We start from the raw sequence: 21,720 nt of genomic DNA, 5'->3' as shown, positions 1-21,720 counted from the left end.
GCTTCTACAGACACCCTCAGATTCTCTGCCTGTTAGCGCGGCGTTAGGATTGTTTATTAGGCCCTTACTCTGTCTTCAGGGGTCTCCCATTTATAGCCTGTATATACCCTAATAGAACATAGAGAGAAGGGTCACTGTAAGGAGGCAGCTGCTTCTCACATCCTGGCAGCTTCCTCTCAAGAGGACAAGAGGATCCTCTAGTCTTTCAGATCCCCCCAAAATATAATTCTCAGTTGTGCTGGCTACAAAACAGCAGCTTAGTGACCATAGATACTGTGCTCAGGTACAGGATCAGTAATGTATGTACCCAGTGACCCCACCAGCAGAATAGTGAGTGCAGCTCTGGGGTATAATACAGGATGTAACTCAGGATCAGTAATGTAATGTATGTACAGTGACCCCACCAGCAGAATAGTGAGTGCAGCTCTGGGGTATAATACAGGATGTTACTCAGGATCAGTACAGGATCAGTAATGTATGTACCCAGCGACCCCACCAGCAGAATAGTGAGTGCAGCTCTGGAGTATAATACAGGATATTACTCAGGATCAGTAATGTAATGTATGTACACAGTGACCCCACCAGCAGAATAGTGATTGCAGCTCTGGGGTATAATACAGTATGTAACTCAGGATAAGTAATGTAATGGGTGTATACAGTGACCCCACCAGCAGAATAGGGAGTGCAGCTCTGGAGTATAATACAGGATGTTACTCAGGATCAGTACAGGATAAGTAATGTAATGTATGTACACAGTGACCCCACCAGCAGAATAGTGAGTGCAGCTCTGGAGTACAATACAGGATGTAACTCAGGATCAGTAATGTAATGTATGTACACAGTGACCCCACCAGCAGAATAGTGAGTGCAGCTCTGGGGTATAATACAGGATGTTACTCAGGATCAGTACAGGATCAGTAATGTAATGTATACAGTGACCCCACCAGCAGAATAGTGAGTGCAGCTCTGGAGTATAATACAGGATGTAACTAAGGATCAGTAATGTAATGTATGTACCCAGTGACCCCACCAGCAGAATAGTGAGTGCAGCTCTGGGGTATAATACAGGATCAGTAGTATGATGTGTGTACACGATTGTTCCTGTGTATATCTGTGGGGTCATGTACATTGCGGTAGAGGTTAGGGTACTGGGGCAGCGATCCCTCTGTATAACATCATTGGGATCTATATATTTCTCTGTATTACATACATTTCTATGTATTTACGTGGCTGTTCCTGGCTCCATACTGCAGGGGCCTCCAAGAACCACGGTTTACTGCAGAACTACACTTCCCGACAGGCTGTGCGGGACACGTGATTAGCAGCTGACAGCCGGGAGCGGCCCGATGACGTCACCGAGAAGTAGGCGGGGCTATACACTTCCCGGCGAGCCGTGCGGGTCCTGTGACAGGGAGGTAATCGCGGAGCTTCCGGCTCCGTGGATCGGTGCAGGTGACGCAGCTCCCGGCCCTCGGAGCCCGCAGCATGGAGGCCGTGCCCCGCATGCCCATGATATGGCTGGACCTCAAGGAGGCCGGGGAGTTTGGCTTCAACCAGGCTGTAAAACAGGTGAGAGGCCTGGGGAGGAGCGAGGAGAGGAGGCCGGGGGTGCGGAGGGGTAGTGGGGGCAATGTGAGTGAGGGAGAAAGGGGACTGGGGGTGTAAGAGGGAGCGGGAATGTGGTGGCCGAGATTCTGGGGGCTGCGGTGGTGGTAGAGGCAGGGGACGGAGGAGAAGGTGGTGGTGGTAGAGGCAGGGGACGGAGGAGAAGGTGGTGGTGGTGGTAGAGGCAGGGGACGGAGGAGAAGGTGGTGGTGGTAGTAGAGGCAGGGGACGGAGGAGAAGGTGGTGGTAGTGGTAGAGGCAGGGGACGGAGGAGAAGGTGGTGGTGGTAGAGGCAGGGGACGGAGGAGAAGGTGGTGGTGGTGGTAGAGGCTGGGGACGGAGGAGAAGGTGGTGGTGGTGGTAGAGGCAGGGGACGGAGGAGAAGGTGGTGGTGGTAGTAGTAGAGGCAGGGGACGGAGGAGAAGGTGGTGGTGGTAGAGGCAGGGGACGGAGGAGAAGGTGGTGGTGGTAGTAGAGGCAGGGGACGGAGGAGAAGGTGGTGGTGGTAGAGGCAGGGGACGGAGGAGAAGGTGGTGGTGGTAGTAGAGGCAGGGGACGGAGGAGAAGGTGGTGGTGGTAGAGGCAGGGGACGGAGGAGAAGGTGGTGGTGGTAGAGGCAGGGGACGGAGGAGAAGGTGGTGGTGGTAGAGGCAGGGGACGGAGGAGAAGGTGGTGGTGGTAGAGGCAGGGGACGGAGGAGAAGGTGGTGGTGGTGGTAGTAGAGGCAGGGGACGGAGGAGAAGGTGGTGGTGGTGGTAGTAGAGGCAGGGGACGGAGGAGAAGGTGGTGGTGGTAGAGGCAGGGGACGGAGGAGAAGGTGGTGGTGGTGGTAGTAGAGGCAGGGGACGGAGGAGAAGGTGGTGGTAGTAGTAGAGGCAGGGGACGGAGGAGAAGGTGGTGGTGGTAGTAGAGGCAGGGGACGGAGGAGAAGGTGGTGGTGGTAGAGGCAGGGGACGGAGGAGAAGGTGGTGGTAGTACTAGAGGCAGGGGACGGAGGAGACGGTGGTGGTGGTAGTAGTAGAGGCAGGGGACGGAGGAGAAGGTGGTGGTGGTAGTAGAGGCAGGGGACGGAGGAGAAGGTGGTGGTGGTGGTAGAGGCAGGGGACGGAGGAGAAGGTGGTGGTGGTGGTAGAGGCAGGGGACGGAGGAGAAGGTGGTGGTGGTAGTAGAGGCAGGGGACGGAGGAGAAGGTGGTGGTGGTGGTAGTAGAGGCAGGGGACGGAGGAGAAGGTGGTGGTGGTAGTAGAGGCTGGGGACGGGGGAGAAGGTGGTGGTGGAAGTAGAGGCAGGGGACGGAGGAGAAGGTGGTGGTGGTAGTAGTAGAGGCAGGGGACGGAGGAGAAGGTGGTGGTGGTAGTAGAGGCAGGGGACGGAGGAGACGCCGGTGGTGGTGGTAGAGGCGGGACGGAGGAGACGCCGGTGGTGGTGGTAGAGGCGGGACGGAGGAGACGCCGGTGGTGGTGGTAGAGGCGGGACGGAGGAGACGCCGGTGGTGGTGGTAGTCTGGGAACGGAGGAGACGCCGGCGGTGGTGGTGGTAGTCTGGGGACGGAGGAGACGCCGGCGGTGGTGGTGGTAGTCTGGGGACGGAGGAGACGCCGGCGGTGGTGGTGGTAGTCTGGGGACGGAGGAGACGCCGGTGGTGGTGGTGGTGGTGGTGGTAGAGGCAGGGGACGGAGGAGACGCCGGTGGTGGTAGCGGCAGGGGACGGAGGAGACGCCGGTAGTGGTGGTAGTCTGGGACAGAGGAGATGCCGGTGGTGGTGGTAGTCTGGGACGAAGGAGACGCCGGTGGTGGTGGTAGTCTGGGACGGAGGAGATGCCGGTGGTGGTGGTAGTGTGGGCACGGAATAGACGCCGGTGGTGGTGGTCATGGAAATGGTCATGGATTCTGGGTATGTGGCAATTGTTTGTGATTTCTTCCTCAGGGATCACATTTCACCTCTGTGAGTGCAGATAACCTGGGAAACGGGACTTCCTGTGTTTAGGATACTTTTTTTCTAGGTTTTGAAAGTTATAACAACAGCGACACTTTAATCCTCCAGCTACAACTCCCAGCATGTCCCCTCATCCACAGACTGCTGGGATTTACTTCCTATTACAGCTTTGCATCAGCTCAGTGTGTGTGGATCTGGTACCGAGACAGTGATTACAGTGACAGTGTATTTTTTTTTGTGCCTTTTGGAATCTAGACTGGATACAATTGTATCACTTCTCATCTGAGAGCAGGACTAGCTATGTACAATGTATTAGTCTGGAGTCCAGGCTGTAGAGCTCACAGAGCATTGTCTACACTGGATACAGCTGAGAGCAGGACTAGCTATGTACAATGTATTAGTCTGGAGTCCAGGCTGTAGAGCTCACAGAGCATTGTCTACACTTGATACAGCTGAGAGCAGGACTAGCTATGTACAATGTATCAGTCTGGGGTCCAGGCTGTAGAGCTCACAGAGCATTGTCTACACTGGATACAATTGTATTACTTCTCATCTAAGAGCAGGACTAGCTATGTACAATGTATCAGTCTATAGTCCAGGCTATAGAGCTTACGGAGTCTAGACTGGATGTAATAGGTCTGTAGAATGTTCAATGTCACTGACTGTAAGCAGAGATCTTGAGATAATTAAAATCTTTAAGTGTACCTGTCGTTTAAATTTAGTACATAAATAGGAGATTTTAAGAAACTACGTAATTGGGTTTATTAGCCGAAAAATGCATTTTTATCATGAAAAAGCAGTTTGAAGCTCTCCCCCCTGTCTTCATTGTTCTCTATGTAAAGGGGAGGGGTGGAGGGAGATGAGGCACCAAAACAAGACAACAAAGAGTTAATTTACAGCTACATCACCGGGCTATCTCCTCTGAGGTCAGCACTGACCAGTCTGACCTCTGAATATCGGCTTTCACACTGTTCCCACTGTGTAATCCTTTGTTCTCTGCTCTTTGCTGCCGACTAATCTCCCTCCTCCCCCCTCCCCTCTCCATAGGTTACACAGGGCACGACTGATGTAAAGGGGTCGAGATTTCCTGATAATGAGCAGTGAATGAGAGAGAGAGGAGGGAGGGGAGGGGGAACTGGGAAAAGTCTTTTTGAATGCAGATGATTGCATATTTGCCTAATAAAGCCAATTATAAAGTTTCTTGTCGCTTGTACTTTTGATTTCTGCAAAAAAAAAAAAAAAATTAAACGACAGTGACATTTTAAAATCATTACTAGTGATGAGGGAATTTGCTGAAGTTCGGGTTTAAATGAACCTTAACTATCGGCTTCTGATTCCCGCTGTCTGCAGCCTCCGTTGCAGACATTGGCATAGGCTGTATTACAGTTTTCCAGGCAGTCCTGTAAAACGCTGTATCCACCCTGTTTCTGGAGGCTGCAGACAGCGGGATTCAGAAGCCGATAGTACCCGAACGTCGACAAATTCGCTCATCTCTAATCATTACATTTGTTGTCTATAGAGACCCTTTTTTTTATTAGCCAGTCATCTATAGGAATAGTATATGCGGTGGGGTCCGCTCGCTGTAGAGGGGGTGTATGTGGAGGGGTCCACTCGCTGTAGAGAGGCTGTATGCGGAGGGGTCTGCTCCCTGTAGAGAGGCTGTATGCGGAGGGGTCTGCTCGCTGTAGAGGGGGTGTATGCGGAGGGGTCTGCTCCCTGTAGAGAGGCTTTATGCGGAAGGGTCCGCTCTCTGTAGAGAGGCTGTATGCGGAAGGGTCTGCTCTCTGTAGAGGGGGTGTATGTGGAGGGGTCCACTCGCTGTAGAGAGGCTGTATGCGGAGGGGTCTGCTCCCTGTAGAGAGGCTGTATGCGGAGGGGTCTGCTCGCTGTAGAGGGGGTGTATGTGGAGGGGTCCGCTCGCTGTAGAGGGGGTGTATGTGGAGGGGTCCGCTCCCTGTAGAGAGGCTGTATGCGGAGGGGTCTGCTCGCTGTAGAGGGGGTGTATGCGGAGGGGTCCGCTCCCTGTAGAGAGGCTTTATGCGGAAGGGTCCGCTCTCTGTAGAGGGGGTGTATGCAGAGGGGTCCGCTCGCTGCAGAGGGGTCTGCTCTCTGTAGAGAGGGTGCATGTGGAGTTGGTCACTATCTGTAAAGCAGACTCTTCTAGCCGTCTTGTCCCTGGTGATCTTTCCTCTGATGAGGCTGCAGAGAAGCTGATTTAGGACGTTGAATAGTAATGACAGGAATATAGCGGCCGCTCCCCGCTGTGTAATCCCATTAATAACTACAGGCCTGGCACCCGGCCAGCCATGATTTCATAGCAGACACTTCTGTATAGCACCCTATCATAAAGGATCCAGTACACACATAGCAGGCCCTGAGTCAGCCATTTTATCAGATATCAGTTCTATTCCGTTTCTGGAAAAGCTGGGTGAACACCATTATGTCATCCATTTGCCTAAAAACCCAATTACAAAGTTGTTTAGAGCCCTGTACCCTTTACCTGAGCAGATTTGTCATTCTGGACTCTAGGCGAGCTGGGTGCCCCTATGGGAACAGTAATGGGGACTATGACGGCTCCGCTTTTCCCATCACCACCTGAACATTGAGGCTTCACAACCACTTTTAATTCCCAGTGGTTTCTTCTGTTTTTTTCTGGAGGAGGGGGGTGCCATGTTTGTTGGTCACTGTGACTGCAAACAGAGTTACAGTATGTAGGGATGAAGGGAAACACTGTGAGGTAGAGATTGAAGTTTTACATATATAATAAAAGGCTAAAGCTTCATATGCAAACCAGTGGTGTCCTCGGACATCATGGTGTATGGTCGGGCATATAGGGTAGGACAGGATGGACGCCCCTAAGTGACTTTTTATTTTTCTTCCCAGTTTGTTTTGAAGAATTATGGGGAAAATCCTGAAAACTACAATGAGGAGCTGAAGAAACTGGAACAACTGAGACAGGTGACGTATCTATGAGCGATCAGGGGTGAGGGGGGCTCTGTTGGCTTGGAGACCACTGTAAACTGTTTCCACACACCTGCAAGTCTTGATTCTCATAATATGTAGTTAGGGCGGCAACATCTATCACAGCTATCCAGATTAATCACATCACTTCCATCATCCCTGACCCCAGGAGCTCACAATCTAATCTTCTATCACACACACACTATATCACTCCTATCATCCCTGACCCCAGGAGCTTACAACCCAATCTCCATATCACACAATGTATCACTCCCTTCATCCTTGACCCCAGGAGCTCACAATCTAGTCTCCATATCACACTTAATGTATCGTCCCATCATCCCTGACCCCAGGAGCTCACAATCTAATCTGGTATCACACACAATGTATCGTCCCATCATCCCTGACCTCAGGAGCTCAAAATCTAATTCCCCAATAACACACAATGTATCACTCCCTTCATCCTTGACCCCAGGAGCTCACAATCTAATCTCCATATCACATGCAATGTATCGTCCCATCATCCCTGACCCCAGGAGCTCACAATCTAATCCCCCAATTAACACACAATGTATCACTCCCATCATCCCTGACCCCAGCAGCCTACAATCTAATTTCCTTATCCCACACAATGTATCACTTCCATCATCCCTGACCCCAGGAGCTCACAATCCAATATCCCTATGTCACACAATGTATTGTCCCAGGAGCTCACACTCTAACCTCAGTCACACAAGGTATACCCTTTCCTCAGTATATTTTTCAGAGAATAACCCTGTCACTGCTTCCCGTATGTGTTAATGTTATCTGTGTCTCCCTCTGCAGAGTGCTGTAAATGTGCCCCGAGACTTTGAAGGATGTAGCGTCTTGCGCAAGTACTTTGGCCAACTCCATTACCTGCAGAGCCGCATTCCCATGGGTGTGGAGCAAGAGGCGGCCATCCCCATCACATGGTGAGTGACAGAGGGGACATCTCTGAACATTACAGCAGGTAGAGGGGACCATAAGGTCATGTATGCAGCGGGATCTGTATCCAGGGGGCTGTGTCTGTAGCTGAGGTGGGGAAGTCTGTTTTGTTCAGGTAAAACATCAGCATAGTATAATAATCTGTAATTTTCCTCCTCAGGACGGAGATATTCTCAGGGAAGTCTGTGACGCACGCTGACATCAAGTATGAGCAGGCCTGTGTCCTGTACAATCTAGGTGGGTAACAGCGGGACACTGGGGGGCTTCTTGCATCATTTGTGATTTTTTTTACATCAATATGTCCCCGGAAATGTTCTTCTTCTTTGTCTATAACTTCACATTCACACAAGATATATGACCTCCAACTTTTTGTGGAAGTTGACTCCAGCCATGAGCTCATGTGTCCAGAAACCACCTAAAGCATTCAGTGTACACGATACACAGACTGTCGCCTCAGGTTTCTTTTGCTATAGATTAGCCGAACATATACACAATCTTATCTGTTATAAGAAAAATAAAGTATACGCATAGAATGATACAACCCCCCCTCCCCCATTGTCTCTTGTGCAGGGGCTTTACACTCCATGCTGGGAGCAATGGACAAGAGAGTCTCTGAGGAGGTGAGTTGTCTGTGGATAAATAAGAACCAGTCTTAAGTTTCATGGTGAAAGGTTCAACCACTTCTAAACTGTAGAGGGCGCTGTAGTACTCCAGGCTATTTGTTGTTATAAGATTACTTTGCCTTCTCTGTTCCTCCTGTCATTCATTGCTATGCATCCGCTGTTCCTCCTGTCATTCATTGCTCCGCCTCTGCTATCCCTCCTGTTGGTTGTTGCTCCGCCTCTGCTGTCCCTCCTCCTGTCGGTCGTTACTCCGCCTCTGCTGTCCCTCCTCCTGTCATTCCTTGCTCCGCCTCTGCTGTCCCTCCTCCTGTTGTTTGTTGCTCCGCCTCTGCCGTTCCTCCTTTTGTTGGTCGTTGCTCCGCCTCTGCTGTCCCTCCTCCTGTCGGTCGTTGCTACGCCTCCGCCGTTCCCTCCATCCTGTCGACCGTTGCTCCGCCTCCTCCGTCCCCTCCGTCCTGTCAGCCGTTGCTCCGTTCCCTCCGTCCTGTCAGCCGTTGCTCCACCTCTGCCGCTCCCTCCATCCTGTCAGCCGTTGCTCTGCCTCTCCCGTTCTCTGTGTGGTTAGTCACATCCTCATGTCTCTTGCAGGGGATGAAGATCTCGTGCACTCACTTCCAGTGTGCGGCCGGAGCCTTCTCCTACCTGCGGGATCACTTTACTCATTCATACAGCGTGGACATGAGTCACCAGATCCTGAACCTCAACATAAACCTCATGCTGGTGAGAGGAGGAGCGACTCCATGTTGTCTGTGCTGTGGGGGGCAGCAGCGCTGGTGTGGGTGTCCTCTGTGCTCACTGTGCCCTTCTCTTCCCTCAGGGTCAGGCTCAGGAGTGTCTGCTGGAGAAGTCCATGCTGGATAACAGGAAGAGTTTCTTGGTGGCACGCATCAGTGCCCAGGTGAGGCTGTGTGCCAGGCCTCCATTCCCTGCCCGCTGCTGATGGTTGGTGACATCTCCTCATTATTGTCTTCTTCTTAACAGGTGGTGGATTATTACAAGGAAGCCTGCCGGGCCCTGGAGAACTCTGAGACCGCCTCTCTGCTGGGGAAGATCCAGAAGGACTGGAAGAAGTTGGTGCAGATGAAGATTTACTACTTTGCAGCCATCGCCCATGTGAGTTATATAGCCAATGTATCACATCTGTAGATGGATATTCACTTTACGGTTTGTGCTTACAGAGAAGCATGTCTTGTTGTCATCGTCATCCATGTGATTTATACATCCTTTTATGTAATTTTCCAAATAAAACCGCTACATTGAGGGGTTGTAAGCCATAGAACACATTTCACATCTCCTGTTCAGAGCTCCATTACATAAAGCATGAATAATCAACCTGAGAAGAGTCACAAAGAGTTAACAAAGTAAGGCTGGGTTCACATTATGTTTTTGCAATCCGTTTTTTTTCATCCGATTCTTGCAAAAAAACGGATGCAGTTGTGTGCATCTTTTTTTTTTTCCATTGACTTTCATTATAAAAAAAAAGATCAAAAGGCATCCGTTTTTTTTTTTGTTTTTTTTTACATACACAAAAACGCAGTTGACCTTACTTTTGTGTACGTAAAAAAAGATGTGTTTTGATTGTTTTTTTTTTTTTGTTAATGGAAGTCAATAGAAAAAGGCATCAAACAGAATGCACACAACTGCATCTCTTTTTTCCATCGTTTTTTTTTTTTTTTTTTTTGCAAAAACGTAGTGTGGACCTAGCCTAACAGTCTAAAACATAAAATGCAAACACAGCGGGCAAAGGAGAAAAGAGGGGGGTTTGATATCCCAGAGTAGGACGTCTGTACAAATTAAATGGAATAAGAATGTTTTAAATGGGATCTGTATGTCCAGCTTAACAGCACTTCCATTTCGTCCACTTTGCCGTGACAATGACAGAAAAGTGGTCTGATTCCATATAAATGGGTTTTAGAGGTTTTTTTTTTTTTTTTTGTAAAATTCTTCCTGTGTCTTCACAGCTGCACATGGGAAAACAGGCAGAAGAACAGCAGAAATACGGCGAGCAGGTAAGTGCACACATCCCTGGAGATCATTGTAGTTTAACAACATGGTAGCTACTTGGTGAGGGTATAATACACACCGTTACATCCAAAGACACAGTTAAAGGGGTTATCCAGTGCTACAAAAACATGGCCACTTTCCCCCCCTCTCTTGTCTCCAGCTCAGGTGTGGTTTGTGATTAAGCTCCATTTACTTCAATGGAACTGAATTTCAAATCCTACCCAATCTGGAGACAAGAGAGGGGGAAAAAGTGGCCATGTTTTTGTAGCACTGGATAACCCCTTTAAGCATCAAGTTTAAAGAAAAAAAATCGATTAGAGAAACACATGACTGTATGCTTTCCTCCTCAGCTCGCTGCTCCTAGGGCCCGTTCACACTGAGCAAAATTGGTGGAGCTCTCAACCACGGAATCCCGCCTGCCTCAGTCGAACAGTGTGTCTATGGGAGAGTGCGTGAGCCTTCCCGTTGAAACAAACAGCAGGCAGGATTCCTCAGTGGAGAGCTCCACTGCAGATTTCTTCCGATTTTACAGTGTGAACAGACCCTTATTGCTTGAGAATGACTCCAGGTCTATGGAGTCTGTCTCTTGCAGTGACCTGGGTACAGCTGCCTGACAAAGGTGGTTAAGTGCACAAACTGTAACGACCACTGAGTAGCTGAACACCCAGGCCCTGACTGACTGTATGTGTGACATCACATTTTCTTTTTGGTTCTATGTATCATTTTTATCTACATACATAGTGGAGACACATTGTTGTACAGTACTGAATGCAAGATAGGTTTCAGCCCAGAGCTGTATTCTTAATTTGGCAGGCTTCAGAGCTGACATCTCCCGCCACCTCTCTGTATATAAGGCTCTGAGCATTTCTTCCATCTTCACAGGTTGCCTATTTACAGAGCGCTTTAGACAAACTTAATGAGGCGATCAAACAATCGAAGGTAAGATCTCCACATCATCTCTAATGACACGCCTTATACAGGTCACCCCTCCCTAGATAAGTTATGTCACCTTATGTCACGTCACCTTGTCCTGTTCTCTCCCAGGGTCAGCCGTCCACCGTGCAGGAAGCCCTCCGCTTCACCATGGATGTCATTGGTGGCAAGTAAGTGATAAACTGTACAGGTCCCCTGTGTATCTTTTCCTATAATATTCGGATACATGGATTTAATTCGCTTTCTACTTTGTATTCCATCTTGGTTTACTGGTGTATTTAACTTTTTTTTTTTTTTTTGCAATTTTATTCTAAAGGTTTAATTCTGCTAAGAAGGACAATGATTTCATCTACCACGAGTCTGTCCCTGCAATGGATACCCTGCAGGCTGTGAAAGGTTAGAGCAGCCCCTGAACCGTGGGACATGGGGGACTATATAAAGGCTGCAGATGTAATGGGGACTTCTTCCTCCTCTTCTTCTTGTCTTTCAGGGGCCCCTTTGGTAAAGGCTCTTCCTGTCAACCCCACTGATCCTGCTGTGACCGGACCAGATATATTTTCTAAGCTGGTACCAATGGCTGCACACGAAGCTTCATCTCTCTACAGGTAAGTGATGGGAGGTTTCAGGACAGGTTCTTACCAAATACTCACCCCCAAATCTTCCGCTTCTGCTTCAATGTTCTACCTTGGATGAGCTGAATTGATGTCAGATTTTTTTGTGCATGTGATGCTGCAGCCGGTCACTGACCTCTTTCTGTGTCTGTGTCAGGTGAACACTGATACCATGGATTGGCTGCAGCTTATACACCCTCATCGCAATATCCTGTAATAACTAATAACTAGTGTTGAGCTGATCTGTCAAAATGTTTAAGTTTGGCGACTGGAATGCTCTGCATTTGATTACCGATGGCTGCAGAAATTGGATGCTGCCCTGATACAACCTTTCCAGCGTTCCAGTTGCCAAACTCGACCGTTTTGACAGTTTAGCTCAACACTGCTGATGTGTACAGTGGGGAACTTAGATCGTGAGCTCTTTCAGACGGGTGTGAGTTAACTGTGTGTGCGTTAACTGTGTGTGCTCCATTAGTGCGCAGAAACAATTCTAATAGTTTTGTACGCTGCTTTAATGTATAATTGTTTTTATTTTCAGTGAAGAAAAAGCAAAACTTCTGCGTGAAGTAATGGCCAAAATAGATGCAAAGAATGAAGTCCTTGAGTAAGTTCACTTTACATTATAGTTTAAACCAGGGAAGGGGAACCTCTGGCCCTCCAGCTACTGCAAAACTCCAATTCCCATCATGCCTGGACAGCCAAAGCTTTAGCTTCAAGCATGATAGGAATTGTAGTTTTGCTACAGCTGGAGGGCCGAAGGCTAACCATCCCTGATTTAAGGCTTCAACTCTAAACACCATTTTCCACACATTAATAATCCTAGTTTATATTGTATATCATGCTTCAGAGCTTCATTTCCATCCTCAGCACTGAATATCCTTCCTGTTCAGGATCTGTAAAGAATCCTGCTTTGGTGACGCCTTTACATCAGGCACTGTTCAGTCATGTGATGTGTCATACGTTAAAGGGGTTATCCAGCGCTACAAAAACATGGCCACTTTCTTCCAGACACAGCCCCACTCTTGTCTCCAGCTTTAGCGGGGTTTCGCTTTTCAGTTTCATTGAAGGGAATGGAGCTTAATTGCAAACCGCACCTGAACTAGAGATAAGAGTCGTGTTGTCTCTGAAAGAAAGTGGCCATGTTTTTGTAGCACTGGATAACCCCTTTAACAGCCCACCTGCATTATAGGAGCCCGGCTGGTGGGGCAGGAGTGTATCTATTGACTTGCTGATTACCAGTTACAACCTGCAGAATTGTAAATGTATTTAACAGCACAATGATAGATCTTCATGGATGACATCATAAACTAAAACTCATTTGTTTATTTCAGTCAGTTTACAGACTCCTTGCAGCTTGATCCAGAGACGGTGGATAACCTGGACATGTACAGCCACATCCCACCTTCCTTGATGGAGAAGTGCGCCGCGCTGAGTGTACGGCCAGATACAGTAAAGAGCTTAGTCCAGTCTATGCAGGGTGAGTGGAATTTATCTGAAGGCTATAGACGCCCCCCCCCCCCCCCCCCAAAAGTCTGGATTGAGTCTGGAAGCTGTATTGTATCAGCTTCTCTAAGGGTGTTATTATATAGATAGATAAGTAGATAAAAGTTGTGTGTGTGTGTGTGTGTGTAATGTACTTGTCTCGTTCCAGCTCTGTCTGGGGTGTTCACTGATGTGGAGGCATCTCTGAAGGACATAAAGGACATTCTTGATGAAGAGGAAAAGGAAGAGAAGAAATTGCAAGACGAAGTAGGGAAGGCAAACGTTCCTCCGTCCTCTTCACCTGCGGTGGCAGAAGTTAGCAAAGAATGGACAAAGTACATGGAGGTGCACGAGAAGGCGAGCTTCACCAACACAGAGCTGCATAAAGCCATGAACCTACATATTAGCAACCTGAGGCTCCTGAGCGGTCCTCTGGATCAGCTACAGCAGGCACTTCCAGCACCGACCCTGACTGAGGGTGAGCACAGTCTTTCTGGTGGGGTCACTGTGTACATACATTACATTACTTATCCTGTACTGATCCTGAGCTGCACTCACTGTTCTGCTGGTGGGGTCACTGTGTACATACATTACATTACTTGTCCTGTATTATACTCCAGAGCTGCACTCACTATTCTGCTAGTGGGGTCACTGTGTACATACAATACATTACTTATCCTGTACTGACCCTGAGTTACATCCTGTATTATACTCCTGAGCTGCACTGACTATTCTTCTGGTGGGGTCACTGTGTACATACATTACATTACTGATCCTGAGTTACATCCTGTATTCTACTCCAGAGCTGCACTCACTGTTCTGCTGAGTCACTGTCTATATAACGTATTGTGTTTTTACAGAAGACAAAGCTGTTCTGCAGAATCTTAAGAGGATCCTGGGGAAGGTGCAGGAGATGAGAGAGCAGCGACTTTCTTTGGAGCAGCAGCTGAGAGACACTATACAGAAGGATGATATCACCACCTCTCTGGTCACCACTGACCGCTCAGAGATGAAGGTAAGAAGGCAGAAATTCATCCTGAGCATCCTGGTTCATGAATATAATGACAGAATTAATAAAAACTTATGGAGGCCAAGAAAGTAGATGTATGTGTTGGGGTGTGTACATATCCTGATTTTCTTCTCACTGTTTTCTCCAGAAGCTCTTTGCTGAACAGCTGAAGAAGTATGATCAGCTGAAGGTTTACATAGATCAGAACCTATCCGCCCAGGAAAACATCCTGAAGGCGCTAACTGAAGCCAACGTCAAGTACGCGCCAATAAGGAAGGTGCTTACAGAGTCTGAGCAGAAGTGAGTTCCTATGGATTTTGTCTTGTTTTAAACCCCCCCCCCCCCATTCTGTATCCTTATCTGTATCCTTATCCCTCTTGCTCTATTCTTCTGTCAGATGGAACCACACTGTGCAGACCCTGATCTCCTCCTACGAGGCCTATGAAGACCTAATGAAGAAGTGCCAGGAGGGAAGGGACTTCTATGCAGACTTAGAAAGCAAAGTGGGCAAGCTGCTAGAGAAAGCTCGGGCAGCGTACGAGGCCTCGCAGGCCAGCCGACTGCTGATCCTGGAGCGGTGAGAATGCAGGGTTGGGTATTGCTGCGTAGTCATTATGTGGCATTATAATATATAACCTTAATGTTTGTGTCACCCTTTTAATAGAGAAATGAAGAAGAAGCCGCCTCCTCGTCCAACAGCCCCTAAACCGGCGCTGGAGAAAAAGGTGTCAGACATTGACCTAGAGACCCTTCCTGCCGCTGATCTGGCAGACATGCAGCAGTTCTCCTCCCTCTTCCTGTCCGACCTCCCGGAAGAGCTGAAGAGTTTACCCCCAGAAGCCCTCCTGGCACACTTAGATCGCTTGTCTGCAGATGCTATTGGGGCCTTTCCAGTGGATCCAGCAGTTGGGTATGGTGGAATAAGAATGCCTAGCACAGATGCCTACAGATCTGGGAGAATGGCATCTGCTCCAATGCCTGACCCACGTGTCGTGCCTTTCAGCCAGGCTCCATTCAATGCTTTACCTGGACAAATGCCACAGATGACTGCGGGTGCCGTGCCCGGTCACACATTCCCTCCTGTTTCTTATGGCAACATTCCTCCTGTCAGCTCCTGCACCGCCGTCCCTCCGCAGCCGAGGCATCCGTCTGTTAGTCAGCAGCCACCGTTGTCTTCTCAGTCACAGAGTCCAAACTTATATTCAGCAGGTGGACCACCTGTTCAGCCACATCATACATCTGCGCCAATGACACCAGGTTACATTGGTGCTGGTATGCCAGCACAGAGAACGTCACCTAAGCATGTGCCAGTGTCTGCTCCCGGTGTAGCTCCCTTGGCTGGACAGTATAAGCCAGGTTCTGCTGTTGGCTTTGGCATGGGACAAGCATCATCTGCATCTGTTGTATCTGGCCCTATGAACCCAAGTGTCCCAAATCCATCATTGGCAAGTACCATGCGGTCTCAGGTCACACAGAGTATTCGTCCAGCGACCACTACGGTGGACAGCATTCAAGGGCCAATCTCCAGCTATGCTGCCGCCAGGATGCCTGCTCAGGTTCCTGCTGTGCCACCACCCCTGCAGCCTAGCAATCCCCAGGGGGGCTATATGGGAGCCCCTGTGCATCCAGCAATGGGTCAGAGCCAACCCTTCCCATATTCTCAAGGTGGGATTCCGAATTATGTTCAGACACTTCCACATGTACCATCCTCTCAGCCAAACCAAATGTTTCATGTTCCTGGGCAGCCCCAACCTTTTCCTGGACAATCGCCATATGCCCCTCATGTGCAGCATCAGTACAACCCCCAGATAAGAGCCCCACTTCATCCACAGCAGCCTCCAGTGTACCCCCAGGGTCAGCCAGCCCGTGTGCCTCTTGTAAATCCTGTGCTGCCCCAACAGCAGTATCAGTATCAGCAGTATGCAGTGCAGCCCCCACATTTGGTGGTGCAGCCCCAAACCCCACATATGCCAATGCAGCCTCCACATACGCCAGTGCAGCCCCCACATGCATCAGTGCATCCCCAGACCCCACATATGCCAGTGCAGCCCCCACATACGTCAGTGCAGCCCCTGCCCCCACATACTTCAGTGCAGCCCCCACCTCTGTCAGTTCAGCCCCATACCCCACATACTTCAGTGCAGCCCCCACCTCTGTCAGTTCAGCCCCTGCCCCCACATACGTCAGTGCAACCCTCTCATTCAGTGATGCAGCCCCAGCCCTCTCCTCACATAATGCCACAGCGGTATCCTCTTGCTCACCAGGATAACCAGGCTCAGCAGCCGGTTCATACGACTTTTCCTGGTGCCATCCCCAGAGCATCTCCTCAGCCAGTCCATACTGTGCCGCTACCCATGAGTCAGCCCTCTCAGATTCTCCCCCATTCTGCCGTACCTGGGTCTGCCCCCCAGGTTGTGTCACCCATGCCTTTTGGCCCTTCTGCTAGACACCCCATTCCTCCTTCCAATGCAATAGTGAATTCAATGCCTCCTGGACCCCAGATGCCAATGGCTGCACCTCAGACCCCGTCTCTTGCTCACCATGTACAACCTCCAGGCAGTCCAGCACTCAGCCAGCTTCCAGGTGGGGCTATTGTTTCTGGGGCGGCAGCCATTCCCTCTCCAGCACCCTCTCCACAGCCATCTTTGGTTGTGCAGCCTCCAGCAGTTCTGTCCTCCACAGCATCTACCTCTACACCGATGCCTCAGAGACCACCGCCTTCACTGACGCCAGGAACAACTCCTTTAAGCCAGGCGTCTACCGAACCAGTCTTTCATCGACAGAGCTCCACCACAGATGACCTCCTGTCCTCTAGTCCTGAGAGCCAACATGGAGGCTCCAAAACCGCTGTGGGACAGCCACTGCTGCAGCCCACCAAGGCAGATTCTAAAGATGGCCTCAAACCAAAGGTCATCCAGCTTATCGAGAACGACCCATATGAGAAGCCAGAGCACATCATGCGCCTCCTGTCTGAGTTAGATCGCTTCAGGCTGGTGGTGGCGGCTCTGGACAAGCCAGTGCCTGGTGCAGCAACCCAGCTGGATTCTATGTGGAAAGAGTTCCAAGATGCCCAAGAAAAGGAAGCCAGGAACCTGTCTATTGCCATAGCCCGCTGTTATACCATGAAGAACCGCCATCAGGACATCATGCCCTATGACAAGAACCGTATCGTCTTACAGTCCGGGAAGGACGATTACATTAATGCCAGTAGGATTGAAGACCTCTCTCCATACTGCCCGACAATCATTGCAACCCAGGCTCCACTGGTGGGGACCGCAGCTGATTTCTGGCTGATGATATATGAGCAGAAGGTGTCATTGATTGTCATGCTGGTGTCTGACCTGGAGATTGAGAAGGTACTGAACATGGTGTGACCTGGTGCTTGTGCCCCTGGGCAGTACTGATGTGACTGTACCGATGCATGTGTCCCCCCCCCCCCCCCGGGCAGTATATGACTGTACAAATGCATGTTTCCCCTTAGGTACTAAATGACTGCACCAATGCATGTGTCCCCCCTGGGAAGTATATGACTGTACTGATGCATGTGTCCCCCCAGGCAGTATATGACTGTACCAATGCATGTGTCCCCCCCCCCGGGCAGTATGTGACTGTACCGATGCATGTGTCCCCCCCCGGGCAGTATGTGACTGTACCGATGCATGTGTCCCCCCCAGGCAGTATATGACTGTACCAATGCATATGTCCTCCCCGGGCATCATGTGACTGTACCGATGCATGTGTCGCCCCAGGTAGTAAATGACTATACCGATGCATGTGTCCCCCCCTGGGCAGTATATAACTGTATCGATGCATGTGTCCCCCGGGCAGTATGTGACTGTACCAATGCATGTGTCCCCCCCGGGCAGTATGTGACTGTACCGATGCATGTGTCCCCCTGGGCAGTATATGACTGTACTAATGCATGTGTCCCCCTGGGCAGTATATGACTGTACTAATGCATGTGTCCCCCCCCCGTCCCCCCCCCCCCCCCCCTGGGCAGTATATGACTGTACTAATGCATGTGTCCCCGTCCCCCCCCCCCCCCCCCCCCCCCCCCCCGGGCAGTATATGACTGAACTAAAGCATGTGTCCCCCCCCCCCGGGCAGTATATGACTGTACTAATGCATGTGTCCCCCCCCCGGGCAGTATGTGACTACAGACAGGATGGTAGAGGAGCATGTGCCCCCTCCTCCGGACAGTATGTGACTATAGCGATGCATGTGTGCACCCCTGGACAGTATGTAGCGGTACAGATGTATATGTACGCCATAGCACAGTATGTGGTCACCCAGTATATGATCTGCATACGACTTGTGTAGGTTGATTTTCATCGTTATTATCTTTTTTTCTTTCTTTTTTTTTTTTTATCCTTCCAGCAAAAAGTTGTCCGTTATTTCCCTACGGAGCGCGGGCAGCCGGTGCTTCATGGACATATCACGCTGACGCTGACAAGTCACAAGGTCGCTGACACACACGTAGAGCGAGTGATCTCCCTGCAGTACAAGGACCAAAGCCTGAAACGCTCCATCATCCACCTGCAGTTTACATCCTGGCCGGAGCTGTGAGTACTTGGGTGTCCCGGGAGCAGATACGGGATCTGTGTAGAGAGGAGGGTTTGTCTCCACAGCTGCAACCAGTGCTTGGACTACAACTCCCAGGACACCTGCAGACTGACTCTACATAGAATTAGGGTACAGATGGATGACAGCATCACTGCAGACTTTCTGATTGTGATACATATGTCTGCATAGGAGCTGTATACACTAAACAATAGACTGAGCTATAAGTGTGGCCATTGTGTTTACCTGAGTGTGTTAGGCTAATAATGACTGATTTATTACAGGGGTCTTCCAGACAGTAAGGGGAACCTGCTGCGGTTCATTCAGGATGTCCATAAACACTACCTGCACCAGCGCCCCCTGCACATGCCCATCGTGGTGCACTGCAGGTGAGTAGACAATCTGCACATTGGTTCTCGGTGTGGAGGGTGATCTGCTACAGTATAATACGGTCTAGTGGGCATGCCGGATCCTTACCTCCTCATTGGTGGGTCCAGGGTGGTATCATGGAGACCAAAGTGCACACCCTGAAAGCCATCAGTATTCATACCTGCACTTTGGAGCCTCAGATGTTGAGGAATCCATGGACGCACCACTGAAGACTATTAGATACTGGTTACTGGATACTGGATTGCTTTTGGTCCAGGAATTTGGACCATCAGGGCCTGAGGTGTTGAACGCTGCGGTTTGAGTGATTTTGTACACTTACCCCATTGTGTGATCTACTGTAGTTCTGGCGTGGGGCGGAGCGGAGCGTTCAGCCTCTTGTATGCTGCCGTGCAAGAAGTGGAGGCCGGTAATGGGATCCCGGAGCTGGCGGAGCTTGTGAAGAAGATGAGGCAGCAGAGGAAGCACATGCTGCAGGAGAAGGTAAGAGACTAGGACAGTCTGTGAGCTTAGAGCCGCCGCCACCTCTTCTGTCTGTAACTCTGCACTCTGTTTATGTAGATACATCTGAAGTTCTGCTATGAGGCTGTTCTGAAGCACGCAGAGCAGGTTCTGCAGAGACACGGCTTCTACACCCCTTCTGCCAGCAAACCCCAGCCCAGTGCCACACAGAAGGTCAGTATCCAGGGGTCTCTGCTGGACATGGAGACTGGACTTCTATCTATAATCAATGACTCCAGCATAGCCACATGTAATGGAACATCAATGCCTCATGCTTTATACTGCAGGTCTGCTCCATTAATACACCGCTTTGATTAGTGACTACATTGTATAGGATCTGTCTGTATCATTCAAAGCTTAGGCTGTTACTATGTCTGTGCTCCATGCTTTACACTGCAGCTATGACCTAATACAGCACAGCCATGATTACTGTTCTTGTTTTTTATATCATCCCAGATCTACAGTCTGCAGGATCCACAGGACATTGTTCTCGGGGGAGATATGCCGATCAGCTCCATCCAAGCAACCATTGCTAAGCTGAGCATTAAACCCAGTGCTGGCGGCACAGAGAGCGGCAACCATTATCAGCCGCCTCCTCTGCTGGACACTAGAGAGCAGGCACAGCAGGACATGGTACAGCCAGTGTTTCCACCAAGCTCCTCACAGCCAGACCTTACATCTATACTGAACACAGAGCCGCAGACCCCCCCAGTCCCATCCACCACCAACGGTATCAACGAAGCTGCTGCAGAAATAACCAACAGCCATGACCCTACGCCAGTCCCTGAGCCTTCCTCTGCTTCTCCCGCACCATCCTCTTCTTCTCTTAATCTTCTGGCTTCTCTAACCCCTGAAACCTTTAACCTAGACAGCTCTCAGCGAGGAAAACAGAAGATGAACAAGCAGAGCTTCCTCCAGCCCCAGAACGGGAGCGGCCTAGCGCGGGGCGGAAAATCTGGAGACGATCCTCTTAATATGCTGGACCCACTGTGGACTCTGAACAAAACCTAAGCCTTTGGGATCAGAAGTTCTGACGGATACGAGAACCTGGGGATGGGTCTTTCTGTACTGAGGGACAAGATCGTTCACAATCCTGGGGGTGTCGTTGTGAAGAGACTGCGATTATTACTCCATAGATTTCCTGCACTACCACCCTGGACCCCACTAATTTACTGAATAACACTTCCTACGGCCTTAATGTGACACTAACTGGAGAGGACAGGACCTAGGACCTTAAGACATGGCAGATGCTGTGATCACATGGTCGAGTTCTGCCCCAGCTCTAAGAATAACACTTGATGATAGGAGAAGGACTGGACCCTGTACTGTAAACCGGATGAGGAACTAAACTTTTAGTTAAACTCTGCACATTGTGTCCCAGATCCAGACACCGTATATGATATAGAACAAGCACTCTCTTATAACTGGATATGGCTCTGATGGTGGAGGAACAATGGTTCTATAGACATAGACCAGGGGGATCTTCTGTAAATATTTATGTTCTAGGTGCCCTTATGGGTGTTTTATGTTGGTAGGGGAGGGTGGGGAGCAGCAGCTTTTGGGCAGGGGGGAACTGTAGGGATCAACCAAATAAATCCAGGTTAGTCTATGGCCAGTTACTGCTGGGGGAAGGGGGTCTGGGGGTCCTGACAATTGTTATCACCTCTGCTGCCTTTGGTTTAGTTCCATTGCATTGTAGTAATCCTGATCCAGTAACATTGCTGCGGTTTTCTTATACAGCCTGCCCTCTGGGCCCATTGACCTAGATGGTAATGGAGGGTTGCCCTCCAGCGGCTGGGCATGTTTGGACCGGCCAGTCTCGCCTGCTTATGTCTGCAGTCACCACCTTGTATCGTCTCGCAGTTTATCTCGCTCTGACTGCTCAGCCTGGACTTAAAGGGGCAGCACGGCTTTTAAACAAATGGGAACAGATTTGCTAAATTAGGCTATTACAGTAGAAATCCTAGAATCTGAAGGCCTCACGATTCCTAACTTTATATCGGTTCAACCACATAAAACTCTGTGAATATTATAACATGTAATCTGCAATGTGTATTTTATAACCGTCATGATCGGCCGATGTGTACAGTATGAATAATCCTATTTTAAATTATGAAATAAATGCTGGAAAAAAACAAATGTC

The 21,720-nt window shown here is 49.8% G+C and overlaps 1 protein-coding gene across 1 annotated transcript; it reads left to right on the top strand.

The window, feature by feature from the left end:
* Positions 1-1,390: 1,390 nt before the first annotated feature.
* On the top strand, positions 1,391-21,710 carry PTPN23 (protein tyrosine phosphatase non-receptor type 23). Its single transcript, XM_069959201.1, has 25 exons — positions 1,391-1,569; positions 6,424-6,498; positions 7,327-7,454; positions 7,628-7,704; positions 8,038-8,087; positions 8,679-8,810; positions 8,908-8,988; positions 9,072-9,203; positions 10,052-10,099; positions 10,977-11,033; positions 11,139-11,197; positions 11,344-11,423; positions 11,518-11,632; positions 12,177-12,242; positions 12,970-13,115; positions 13,290-13,598; positions 13,981-14,135; positions 14,278-14,429; positions 14,527-14,706; positions 14,794-17,485; positions 18,507-18,691; positions 18,974-19,078; positions 19,421-19,559; positions 19,638-19,751; positions 20,034-21,710. The coding sequence occupies exons 1-25, from the start codon at positions 1,486-1,488 to the stop codon at positions 20,586-20,588; spliced, it is 5,916 nt and encodes a 1,971-aa protein (XP_069815302.1). The 5' UTR covers positions 1,391-1,485; the 3' UTR covers positions 20,589-21,710.
* Positions 21,711-21,720: the final 10 nt, after the last annotated feature.

This window comes from Dendropsophus ebraccatus, chromosome 2 (assembly GCF_027789765.1).
Source record: "Dendropsophus ebraccatus isolate aDenEbr1 chromosome 2, aDenEbr1.pat, whole genome shotgun sequence".
NCBI classification, from domain to species: Eukaryota; Metazoa; Chordata; class Amphibia; order Anura; family Hylidae; genus Dendropsophus; species Dendropsophus ebraccatus.
Note: the sequence above shows the minus strand (reverse complement) of the source record. Positions and strands in the feature narration are given on the sequence as shown.

What these genes read in the sequence shown, in the direction of transcription:
- PTPN23 (XM_069959201.1), top strand. Translation starts at nt 1,486, where the DNA reads ATGGAGGCCGTGCCCCGCATGCCCATGATATGGCTGGACCTCAAGGAG. An exon ending in TCAACCAGGCTGTAAAACAG is followed by an intron (nt 1,570 to 6,423) that starts GTGAGAGGCCTG and finishes TTTTCTTCCCAG; the next exon opens with TTTGTTTTGAAGAATTATGG. An exon ending in CTGTGTCCTGTACAATCTAG is followed by an intron (nt 7,705 to 8,037) that starts GTGGGTAACAGC and finishes TCTCTTGTGCAG; the next exon opens with GGGCTTTACACTCCATGCTG.